This window comes from Primulina huaijiensis, chromosome 8 (assembly GCF_012295235.1).
Source record: "Primulina huaijiensis isolate GDHJ02 chromosome 8, ASM1229523v2, whole genome shotgun sequence".
Classification (NCBI taxonomy): Eukaryota; Viridiplantae; Streptophyta; class Magnoliopsida; order Lamiales; family Gesneriaceae; genus Primulina; species Primulina huaijiensis.
In genome coordinates, this window is record NC_133313.1 from 15672056 (window position 1) to 15685301 (window position 13246).

At 39.0% G+C, this 13246-nt stretch overlaps 2 protein-coding genes across 2 annotated transcripts; both read right to left on the reverse strand.

Moving 5' to 3' along the window:
- Window positions 1-274: 274 nt before the first annotated feature.
- On the reverse strand, window positions 275-922 carry LOC140982108 (uncharacterized). The gene is made up of 2 exons (XM_073448525.1): window positions 610-922; window positions 275-528 (listed from the first exon to the last, which is right to left on the reverse strand). Exons 1-2 carry the CDS (start codon window positions 920-922, stop codon window positions 275-277), a joined length of 567 nt encoding a protein of 188 aa, XP_073304626.1.
- Window positions 923-1292: 370 nt separating this feature from the next.
- Window positions 1293-2027, reverse strand: LOC140982109 (uncharacterized). The gene has a single exon (XM_073448526.1). It carries the CDS (start codon window positions 2025-2027, stop codon window positions 1293-1295), a length of 735 nt encoding a protein of 244 aa, XP_073304627.1.
- Window positions 2028-13246: the final 11219 nt, after the last annotated feature.

Sequence of the window (13246 nt, forward strand, 5' to 3'; positions counted from 1 at the left end):
GAGATGTGGTGTCCCGAGCCAGGGTGTAGTGCCCTAGGCTTATGCATTAACCGGGGTCTTGTACCTCCCGGATTGAGATATAATAATCATATGCTCATCCTTTCTCCGAAAAAGTAGATCTTTCGTTATATCTTCAAACAAATAATTACATCTGTCAAGCATAATATTTCTTTAAATTAAATACATTCCAGGGTTTTTTGAGAGAATGTCCTTGGGCATCTTCAAGATAAAAAGCTCTCGAGCTAACTTTCCGGGTTATTTTGTAAGGTCCTTCTCATCGAGCTTCCAATTTTCCCACATCTCCTACTGGATTAACTTTCTTCAAAACCATATCTCCTACTTGAAAGTCTCGGATTCGGACTTTTTTGTTATATGATTTCATAACCCGGCCTCGATAAGCTTCCATTCGAATTAGGGCCCGCTCTCTCTTCTCTTCTTCTAAATCTAAATCCATTGCACAGCTTTGATCATTATTATCCGGGTAAGATTCTACCCGGGAAGAGGGTTGTCCGATTTCAATTGGAATAACTGCTTCAGACCCATATACTAAATTAAAAGAAGTTTCTTGAGTAGGTGCCCGGGGAATAGTTCTGTATGCCTAGATAACACTGGGCAATTCTTCCACCCAGTCTTTTTCTTTGCCCTGTAGTCTGGTTCTCAAGGCTTGCACAATGATTCTGTTTACAACCTCTGTCTGACCGTTGGCTTGAGGGTAAGCAACAGAGGTAAAATACTGAGTAATTTTCATCTCCCGACACCAAAATGTAATCTCTCTTCCTTGAAACTGTCTCCCATTGTTTGAGATCAGTCTCCTGGGGACTCCAAATCGGCATAATATATGCTTCCATAGAAACTTTAAAACTTCCTGCTCAATAATCTTGGCCAGGGGCTCAGCTTCTACCCATTTAGAAAAATAATCCATAGCCACCAAGAAAAACTTCTTTTGAGCCCGGGCAATTGGAAAGAGACCCACAATGTTGGCCACTCGGGCTGTGCTGAAAATTTGAATGATACTGAAATCCTTCCCAAGCACGTACCACTCGGGCAGAATCAAGGCTAATAGTTGGCCACAAGAATCCAGTAAGCATTGTTTTCCGGGCCAAAGATATTCCTCTGAGATGCTCACCACAACACTCTTCAGGAATCTCTCGGAGGACACAATCCACCTCTCCCGCGGGTATGCATTTTAATAGAGGTCCTTGAAATTATCTCTTGTACAAGACATTATTTAAGAGAACAAACCTGGGAGCTTGTCTCTTGATCTTCTGAGCTCGGGCTTTGTCTTCAGGCAATTAATTGTTTACCATGAACTTGATGAGGGGTGTCATCCAGGAATCCCCTATTGCTGGCAATGTTTCTTTTTCTGTGGAGAGGACTAGTCGGGAAACATGCAACATTTCCCGGGTACTGACTTCTGATAAAGAAGCAGCCATTTTCACCAAAGCATATGCTTCCTCATTTTCCTCCCGGGGTATTTGTTCAATACTCCAATCCACAAAAATTTCTGACTTGGCTTTTATGAGCTTGAGATATTTAAGCATCATGTTATCCTTAGCTTCATAAACACCCTTGACCTGTTGGGTAATCAACTGTGAATCAGAGTATAAAATAATCTGGGAAGCTCCAACTTCCCAGGTAGCTCGGATACCGACAAGAACAGCTTCATACTCTGCCTCGTTATTAATCACCGGGAAGTCAATTCTGAAGGCCAGCTTAATATTTTCTCCCAGAGAAGATATTATCACTACCCCTAGTCCACATCTAGCAAGGCTAGACGCTCCATCCACAAAAACTCTCCACACTTCCTCTTCATCGGGCTGAACCATCTCGGATAAAAAATCTGACAAGGCATGTGCTTTGATGGTAACCCGGGGCTTATACTCAATATCATACTTCCCCAACTCCACTGTCCACTTGATCATCCACCCGGATACCTCTAAGTGAGTCATAATCCTCCTAAGAGGACTATTGGTGAACACTATGATCTGATGTGATAGGAAATATGGCCGCAGCTTTCTGGCAGTCATAACCAAAGCCAAGGCAATCTTCTCTACCTAGCTATACTGGAGATGGGGACCCCTTAGAGCATGGCTGACATAATAGACAGGCTTCTGATCAGAGCCTTCTTCTTTTATCAGTATTGAACTTACAGCATACTCTATAGTAGATAAGTAAACAAACAATTTCTCCCCGGGCTCTGGCTTTACAAGGACAGGAAGCTCTGCCAGGTGACTCTTAAGATCCCGGAAGGCTTGTACACACTTCTCATTCCACCCAAACTGCCAAGCCTTCCTTAGGACCTGGAAAAAAGGGTAACTCCTGTGTGCAGATCGAGATATAAATCGAGAAAGAGAAGCAATCCTCCCAGTCAGCTTCTGCACTTCTTTGACAGATCGAGGAGATGGCATGCTCAACACGGACTTGACCTTCTCCTGATTCACCTCAATTATCCGGTCTGTCACTATAATACCCAAAAACTTGCCACTCTTTACGCCAAAGATACACTTGGTCGGATTGAACTTGATTCCATAATGCATCAAAGTGGAAAAAGTTTCTTACAAATCAGAAATAAAATCAGCAACCTCTTTAGATTTTCCCAAGATATCATCCACGTACACTTCCATATTCCTGCCCAATTGCTTCTCAAATACTCTGTTCATAAGACGTTGGTAGGTGGCCCCGGAATTTTTCAACCCGAAAGGCATGACAACGTAACAAAACGTATCTCTCGAGGTGATGAAACTGGCCTTATTCTGATCATCCTTGACCAGGGGATAGTGGTCCTTGGGACAAGCTTTATTGAGGTCCCGAAAGTCCACGCACATTCTCCATTTTCCAGTGGACTTTGGCACCAATACCACATTCGAGAGCCATGTAGGAAATTGTATTTCCCGAATGTGGCCGATTTGCAGCAGATCTTTCACCTGTACATCAATAACTTTGTCCTTCTCAGAACCAAAGTGTCTCTTCTTTTGCTTCACCGAGTGGGCTCTCGGGAGGATATTCAAATGATGCTCGGCTATCAGGGGTGAGATCCCTGTCAATTCCTGCTGGGATCAAGAAAAAACATTAACATTAGTTTTTAAACAATTGATTAAACTGACCCGGGTGGATGAATTGAGGTCCCGAGCCACCCGGATCTGCTGGCCTGATCCCATCTCTACGATCTCGTGCTCCTCCTCAGCTACAAAATGCACCTCCCCCTTCTCTATTAATCTCCCTCCTTCCTCATCAAGTCTCGCCTTCTTCCCCTCCTTCGTGGCCTTACTCTGATCCACCCGGACTGCCTCCACATAACATTTTCGGGAAGAAGGTTGATCTCCCCGAACTTCACCCACCCGGCTTCCCCCGGGAAACTTGATCTTTTGGTGGTAAGTGGATGCAACGGCCCTCAGTTTATTCATGGCCGGCCGCCCCAAAATAAGATTATATGATGACGGGGCATCAACCACAATGAAAATAGTCATCAGTGTCTTCTTCAGTTCTCCGGCACCCAAAGTCAAAGGTAGAACAATTTCCCCTTCAGGATAAACAGCATGGCCAGCAAAGCCAAAAAGCGCTGTATCCACAGTCTCCAGCTGATACCCCTGCAAATCCATCTGTGCAAAGGCTTCCTTGAATATGACATTAACAGAACTGCCTGAGTCCACAAAAATTTTCATAATGTCATAATTTGCTACCATGGCTTGGATAACCAGAGCATCATTGTGGGGCAAATTGACACCCTTTAAATCTTCTCACTGCCTCATTCTTCCTCATCGCTTCCACCTCCATACAATCTCGTCTACTTTTTGATTCCCTCGTCCGGTAGGAATCTCCATCAGTGGAGCTTCCTGATATCATCATTATTATCCCCGCAGCGGGGGGAGGGGGTGGGGGGTGAGGCTTTCTTCCTCTCGGGCTTCGGCTCTCTCCTCCTACCAGGGTTACTTCTCAGGGCATTTCTTGAATCTCCACCGGTGCTGGGTCTCGGCTGCCGAGACGTCCAAGGTGGCACTCTCGGCCTTTTATTGGATTGACTATGTCCCTGGACGGAGGGCGGGACATAATCTCTCTTCAAGGTTTTGCAATCTTCAGTATTATTGTAGCACAACCTGTGGAGAGTACATATTCATTCTTCTCAGGCCTAGTGAACTGCTGAGATGGCAACAAATCCCTACTACACTCCTGGACCTCCCAGTCTCGGATAATCTTCAAGGGCACCTGATGAGAAAAATGCCCCTGGTTACTCTTCCTCGGCCCTCTCTCCTCGGGCTTAGCTACTCGGTCTCCCCTCTCTTTCCTCCATGCTTCTCTCTTCTGTTTCTGTGCTTCCTCCATGTTAATGTATTTTTTTGCCCGGGACAACAGATCCTCAAAATCCCCGGGCACCTTCTTGGTCAGTGATCGGAAAAACTCACCCTCCAACAAGCCCTGGGTGAATGCAGTTGTCTTAGTCTCGGTGGCACAAGTGGGGACATCCAAAACAACTCTGTTAAACCTTCTGATAATAGTCCTTGGACTCTCTTTCGGGCTCTGTTTGACTTCAAAAACACTAAATGCAGTCTTTTGTACTTTCTGCTGCTGCTGAAATGGTGTAGAAACACCTTCTGAAAGTCCTTGAAAGAGTGAATACTATGAGGGGCCAACCCCTCAAACCACCTCCGAGCAGAATGTATCGGAGTTATCAAAAAGACCTTACACTTAATCCGATCAGTGTAACAGTGATGCATGGCCATATTTTCAAACCTGGCCAGATGCTCCTCGGGATCAGCATTTCTATCGTAATCTTTAACTTTTGCAGATTTGAAGTTCCCGGGAAGAGGTTCTCGGACAATAATTTCAGAAAATGGGCATCTTTTGACAACTGCCCGAGAAAGACTACGACCTTTCAACTGTCCCTCCAAGACCTTCATCTTCGGCCTCAACTCCAACAGCTCTTTTGCCACAGTCGGAGATTTCGACCCGGCACTAGACTCCCCATCTTCTTCTCTCACCCCCTCCTCTCCTACCTCCTGCTCTTGCTCCTTCCCCGATGGGGTAACGTGATGAGAAGGTTCTCTCATGGCTACCACTTTATCCACTGCTTCAGCTACAATCCTAGCCAACTCATCTGAGGACATAGTGATAAGATTAGGTCCCGTGGGAGGAACATTACTTTGTCCCGATGTGAGACCCCATGAGCTGATTATGTAGATTCTGAGTAGTAAATCAACTCATAATATAATTGTATTTGGAAATGGAGTTGACATAGTCTATGCATAAACTATATAAGTTGAAAATACTCCATAATTATTTGAAACATTTTGTATTTGAATGACAATTTCGTAATTAAGTTGAAAAATACTCAAATAAAATTTGATGGCATGATGGTAAATAACTTAAAAAATACTCAAATAAAATTTGATGGCATGATGGTTAATAACTTGAAAAATAATCAAATAAACTGAAGGGTAAAATGGGAAAAAAGAAAAGGAAATTGAACGGATGCATGTAGTAGTCTCAAGTATACGTGTTCCAACTTTTACATATGAATGGAAGTGCTTCATGTGACGTGGAATGGGAGATTAGCATAATGAAATCATGATTAATAAAACTAGGAAATAACAGAGAAAGAACAGGAAGTAACCGAGATGAGAGAAAAAAGAAGAAAGGAGTTATATTCTTAAAATTATATCGAAACGTTGTCCAAACTTGAAACAAATTATATAGTCGGAATCCTCGTGTCGAGAGCTTCATTTTGAGGTAAGTTTCTTCTAGTTTCAGCACCTTTAATTATTGAAGTGCTGGAATAGCATGTATTTGAAATCGAGATTCATATATGCGATAGAATAACTGACAAAAAACTCGTATTCGAAGTCGGAATTGAATTATGTTATGATTTCGATTTGATATGAATTTTCAAAGTTTCAAAAGATATTTGAAAATTATATTGATGAATTTGAATGAAATTATTGATTGAAATGAATGTGTTATTGATGTAGATATATTATTATACTTAAATCTTCAAGCTACATCGACTGGAACGAAGAATTGAGATATGTTGAGACCGGATAGTATATGACAGTATCTGTATTATATGATATATGTTTGATTGATTGGATTGAGAATACATGTCTATATGTCTTATTTGTTGAGTTGATGTGGCATACATGATATGCACGTTGAGCTATGATCCTTGGATACCCTGATATGATTTGATTTGATTCTGGGGCTTGTGAACACGATGCTATGTTTGGTATTACATGACCCTTAAAGCATAGTCATTTGTGGCCCCGATGAATGATTGAGATTTGGGATTTGATGACGCTTTGTCGACGTTATTATATGAGTATCCCTGATTGAGGTCGGTGTGCCAGCTCGAGCATTGATTGGATAGCGATTCGATTGATTCTGGCATGTGCTCAGTGGATGGGCATTTGACCTGATACCTCCACGACATGCATGTATTGCATATCATATATCATTGTTTAGATACTTGTGGTATATATTGTGGTTGTTTCAGATTGAGCTTTGCTCACCCCAGATAGGTCTGTTATTGTCTTTGTATGTTGACAATGATAGGTACTTCAGGTTATCAGGAGACCGGATATGGTACTTCTGGAGGGAGTCACAGTTTGAGTTGAGGTTTAGTGGTCTTTCCCAGTATATATGTTTATGTATCTATATATCGGGACATGTCCCGAGGATATGATTTGTTGTTGTATGAGTTGTTTTGATTATGTGTGAGCAGAATTTATGATGTGAGATGAAATACTATTTTTAGTATTCAAATAACCTATTTTGGGCTCATTGTAAAGAAATTTTAAACATGTTTTCCGCTGTATTTAATTAACCATAATCAGATTGCATTGTAGTCACGATTAGGAGTTAAGGGCCCCATACCCGAAGTATGTGCACCCTCTCCAGGAGCCCGAGAAGTGTCTTGGTTAGTTCTTCTTGTAGGAGCAATATCAACGCCTCAGACTCAATTTCCTACAGACGGCGCCAATGATGATCTTCGTGTAAATCGGGTTAGATATAAATAGGCGATCCACCGATTATTGAGGATGATTTGTGTTTAGGAAAATGTGTGAAGTTAATGACTTCAATAAAACCTGCAAACAAGAAAGGAACTCGTGAATGGGCGTCGGAGGAGTGTCCGGAGTAGCCACTCCGATGCTAAAGTCAGCATGTTGAAAATTAGGAACACAAGCAATATATGTGAGAATATAGGTGTATGCTTGAGAGTTCAAAATTCCAGAATCTGTAAATAAAAATAATACCTACTATTTATAGTAGTAAATCTCATCATTACTTAGTTTCCAGTGTCACCTACTGAGTATAGTAAGTCGGCTGCCCATACTTTCTGATGAATTTTCTCACACGCCAAATCTATGTTGTTCTGACAGATAAGATATCACTCGAGTGTGGAGCAATTCTCGAGGTAGCTCAGGTGGTAAGGTACATGAGAGCTTGCATGAGAGCCCGAGCTCTTGATTTCCCGAGAAAATGATAAATGTCCGGTTGATGAAGATAGTACCCGGCATATTGGCTCTGATTGGGCTATCCACTTAATACTCCAGGTCGTCCATGACCCGGATCCTTATGAGTACACAAGCTTCACATTCGCATTAACAAACCCGTACACATGCAAGAATTATGATGCAGCTAGGAAGGATTCACACAAAAAAATGGCAACAGAATGATAATGCGACTGCTTAATTGCACAAGGGTGAGATGCCCATTTAGGAAAAAACATACCTTTGAAATGAATAGTTTGTTTTGAACATTCTCAGTGACACGCAGCAAATTCGGAAGGATAGAAATAGGAATTTAGAAAATGGGGAATAGAGAGTGACGAAAAGCGTTTGAAATTGGATAAGGAGTCTTGTGATTCTCTGCCAAGCTCCCCATCCTCCATGCTTGATACGTGTTGAATTATACTTTTTTAAATTATTTTCTTTCTTTGTTTTTGGCCTTAGCCACAACTAGTTAATAATATCTTTACACATTATATATAAATCAAATAATTCTTAAACACTACAAAATAATTATCTTATAATTAATCTTTTCAACCCTTCTTATTTTGAGACTTTTGTATAGTCACTTCATTATTATAACTGGTAAAAATATTTTTTTTCTTTACATAGACAATATAATATCATTCATCCAATCATCACTCATTTTGATTGAAAACACTCTATCTACATTCTCAGTCGCAACCGATAGAATTAATAAAACATATATTAATATAAATAATTTGATTATTTATTTAAAAATAATTTATTATGATTGTATAGTAATGAATTATAAATTTTCTTTAAAAAAATTGAAACTATATATCATGTGACATAAGATGTTTAAGTTTAGAATTTTAAGAAGTCAATAATAATTTAATCATCACTAACATAATTTATTATTATTTTTTATAAATTTGATTAAATTTAATAGAGAGAATATAAGGGTAGTAAACAAGGGCAAACTTTCAATAACTCCCTACATCCCTTTTAAACTTTATCTTTACTCCTTATCCCTTCAATTCTTTGTTTTAGCTCCCCAATAATTTAAAATTTCCAAGAATACCCTTATCCTCTTATTTTAGTAATTGATTTTTCTTTTTAAACATAAAGGCCCATCATGCTTCCGTAAAATAAATTAAATCTTTTACCTCTTTGACCAGAGTACTATCGGGTTATATCTACCGTATTTTACGAACTGCTCCTTACAGTCCAACCACAAGATCGCAACCGATGGTTACCGACGCAGATTCATTCAACAGCACTTGGCGCAACCCTAATTCGTTTCCTACCTTAGTGTGTACAGTAAAAGATAAAATTTTGAAAATAATACATGAGAGGGGCTGAGAGCAAAGATCTCTTTATTCAAACACGAACATATTATTATTACATTGAAATCTCCTGTAGAGGAGGAGAAACTTGTTTAACTACTAATAGTAGTCGAACTTGAACAACACATAAACTTGAAAGAGAAAATATTACAACTTATGATTGAAAAAAATGAGGAAAATGTTCGATGATCTTCACTTCCTTCTTCCTGTCATATTTATAGAAGGCTTCTTCGGATTTGAAACTCGGATTCCAAATTTTGATAAGCCTTTACAGCTTGCACATGGACCATGTAGTGGTTGAGTGGTCCATTGAGATGGTCCCTCCATTTGAAATGTCCTTTTCTAGATCATTAATCTAGAAATCAACTTCTCTTCTTCTTTTATTTCTCTACAATACCAGTAGAGATGAGCTTGTAAGATATCTACTGAAATCTCGCCTCCTTTTTCTTTGTAATGTTTAATTATATATCGGAGAGGTTCCAGCTGATCTCTATATTTCTTGATTCTTCTTTTCGAAACTTTTAGATATGTGAAATACATCCTTAAGTTTAGTTTTGGTGTGATTTTACTGGTTCCATTTACCCTTATTTATAGTTGGGATTGGGTCCAGTTTTCTTGTTTTATTGGATTCTCTTTATTAAAGATAAGGTATCCAATGTTACTTTGTCCTTTACCACATATTATTGATGGTCCTCGTGTCTTTTACCACTCATTAGTGGTGGTCTTTGTTATTCCACTCACATGGTGGTCCTTCTTTTCTTAGTGGGTTTGGTCACCTGTCCCTTTTAATTTTGTCGAGGAATCTTTGGCTTTTTGTTTCCTCGAGTAAAATGTGATTGTGGTCCTTCCCTACTTGTCCTTGTTTCGGTAAAATGTTTCCGATCAGATCTCGGTTTGATACCTTTACCGAACTCCGGTTCTTTCTGATTCTGGCATTCAGGACAGATATTTTCTGACCATCTTCCTATATGCGCCATATTACAGAATTTTCGGCGAGTCTCTTTACTGGCCGGCAGCTTGCTGTTCCATAGAAGATTTCTTTTCTTCTCGCATAAATCTTCTGCAAAACTTGTTTTCTTTCCTGTCATAGTATTTAACAGGAATGACCTATTTAAAGAATTTTGATAAAACTTAAATGAAAACTTGACTTTGTCCATCTCTGTGAGACAGACCCATATACCCCAAGCTCTTCTTGTAAAAATATCATCTTCAGTAATTGAAGCGACCAGGGGTGTTTCTTCTGTTGGAGGATCCTTGATAAATTTCTGAATATTTGTATCTGGCCTCCTTAACTTGATGAAATGAAAGGCTTCATGTGAACCTTTCCCTGTAGGTTCTGGTGCTGCACTGAAAAAGTATAGCTCCAAAATAACTCATCTGGATAAATAATCATTATTCGCCCAAGTTTCATGAAAAGCTTCCTAAATCCATTTGGGTAGTCCTGAAATTTCTGGAAAGTTGGGTGATGTGGTATAAACTGAGGCAAGAGCCCCGAATTCATACCAGGCTTTGACCTCCTTGGGATATAAATTAGGTTTCATCCATATCCTAGGATATTTTCCTGAAACATCAAACCGGTTGGTAGCTGGGTTAATGCCAATTCTTGTTTTTAATTTCTCCCAATTCTGTTGGTAAACCTGAAATGGAGAAATTGCAGTTTCATTAGTACCAACCTTAGTTTTGCCTTTGTCAGTACGAGGCCTAAGGTTGATCTCTCCCTCTTCAATCCACGAGGTGAAGGGTTGACTTGAGGACTTGAGATAAGGATCTGGAGTCTCAATTTTTGTTTCAGCCGACTCATCTGGAGATGATCCCGACTTAACACTTGTGCTAGGGGTACTTGAATCCCCTGCTCCAGGTATAGAGTCTTGTACTCGAAAACTCTCCATTTGGGAAACCAATGGTTTCTCAATGCCTTGGAGGATAGGTCTTTGCATTACAGACCATAACTGAGTATATGCCTGTAAACATCCTGTGATTCGATCAGAGACAATTCTCTTATCAGCTTGTTGAAGCCTTCCCTCAACTTCTGCGTTCAGTGCTAACTTGTTAAACTCGGTTTGAAGCATTTCAAGGTGTTCCCTCAAATGCCTCTACATCTTGATAATAACATCAATGTCAATGCTGTCCATCTCTTGTTAAAAAATCTGCAAGAATGTTTTCATGAGATTTAATTATCACAATATCAAAAATGTAATTTTGACATAATGCTTGCCATCTTAATAATCTGGCCTTCTCAGGTTTAGACTCAATTCTATTTCTTAAGAAAGCTTTCACCTGTGTGTTATCAACTTTCAAAATGAATTTCTTTGCAAGTAAAATAATGGTCATTTCTCAAAAGTCTTTTTTACTGCATAAAATTCCTTCTCGTTGATATGCCATCTGATGGCCTTTGCATCTGAGAATAAACCACTACAATACCTGCATGGTTGTTCTCCATCTGGTGTGCGCTTCGTAAGAACTGCTGCCCACCAATGATCACTGACGTCGGTATACAATACCAGATCATCTTCATCTTGAGGAATAGCCATTTTTGGAAAATTCTTACAAATCTCCTTTAATTGGTATAGTCCCTTTGTGTGTTCATCCGTCCATATAAATCTAGCATCTTTTTTCAATAATGGACTAAACACTTTCCTGTGTTTTGCTAGATTCTTGATAAACATCCCAGCAAAATTAACAACTCCTAAGAAACTTTGAAGTTTCTTCTTGTCTTTGAGATTTTCTGGAAAATTCTGCACTTTTTCCACTATGTGTTCTTGTAGAATAATTCCTGATTCATCGATCTCAATTCCAAGGAATTCAATCTTTCTTGTAGCAATGACTGCTTTCTTTTCAGATAAAACCAGTCTTTCTTTTTTACAAACATTGGAGAAAATCTCTAAATGTTTAACATGTTCATTCATATCTTTAGACGGTATTAAAACATCGTCAATATAAACAAACATAAACCTAAAATAATCTTTAAAAAGATTATCCATCTTTCTTTGAAATGTCTGAGGTGAATTAGCCAATCCCATTGGTAATACCTCCCAAATATAATGTTCTTGTGGTGTAGAGAAAGCTGTGAATTTCTTGTTTTCTTCTTGCATCCTAATCTGGTAAAATCCAGACTTACAGTCGAACTTAGAGAATATCTTGGCATTGCGCATGCAACTTATTAGATGTTCTCTACTAGGTATAAAATACCCATCAAAATCCAGAATTTTATTAATTTCTTGATAATTAATAACTAATCTGGATTTTCCTCGTTTTATCTCACCATGATTTCTCACCAGAAAACCTGGACTGCTATATGGTGACATTCCTGCTTTGATTAAACCAAGGTCCAAATGTTCCTTGATTATAATGTGCATATCCCTTTGATCAATGATATTCATTGGGATAGGCTTGCAACAGACAAATTCATACTCTTTGTCTTCCTTAATTTTAAGGCAAGCTTTGAGTTGATTTATGTCCCACCATGCCAAAAGATCTTGATTGTAATTTTCTTTGATCCTTTTCTTGACATCTTCTAAGGATACCTTAGATTCAAACTCTACTTCATTTTTATGAAGAGTTATCTTAATGTATTCTATTTGTTTTGGTTGGAGCTCTTTATCTGCTCTCAACTAGAGCATTGTTTCTCCAAACCTTCTAGAATCTTTCATTTTTGGGTTCAGAAGTTTTCCTGAATCACCACGCCTGCTGCTAAACTGGATTGGCAATTTTCTGTAAAATGCCTATCGTAGTCTCTGGACTATAATTTTGTGGTTACAAGGAGGTGTAAACACTAATCTTCTAGTCTCATTTTCTTGAGTATAGGACTTGAACATTTGTAGGAAATTGTTTCCTAACAAAATATCAGCTCCTGTATCATGAAAATAAATTGGTGGTGTCTTTACCTTGCACCAAGGTGTTTGCCCAGCACCGTCAATCATTATTTCAGTCATCTTAATCCCTTTACATAAGATTATGATTCTTCTGGAAAAAATCTCGTCCAGCAATCTTAGGTAATTCTTCTTCCAAATTATTTGAAAAAACTCCTCGCTTTGCTGTACAGATTCCAGCACCTGAATCAATATAAGCAGCAAAATATTCTGTCTTATATTGTTCATATAACATTCCTACTGGAATGTATATAGAGAATGGACTTGTGGTCATTGGATTTTCCACATCATATCTTCTGCCACAAACTCCATTCCATACTCTAGACGTTTCCAAGGTTTATGTTCCTCGAGAAACTCTAGTCCAAGAACCAATTGATCTGGTTCTTTTCCTGGAATCCCTGTGATATGAACTTCCAATTCTCCAACTTGGATCATTCCTTGGTAAGTTCCTATCATAGGTTGTTCTAAATAGTAGATGGTATGACAAGGAAATTGATTCATTTGTTTCGTAATATCAAATACTATTTCGACTTCCTTCCACCCTTCTGGGCATCTAAGCTTTCCTATT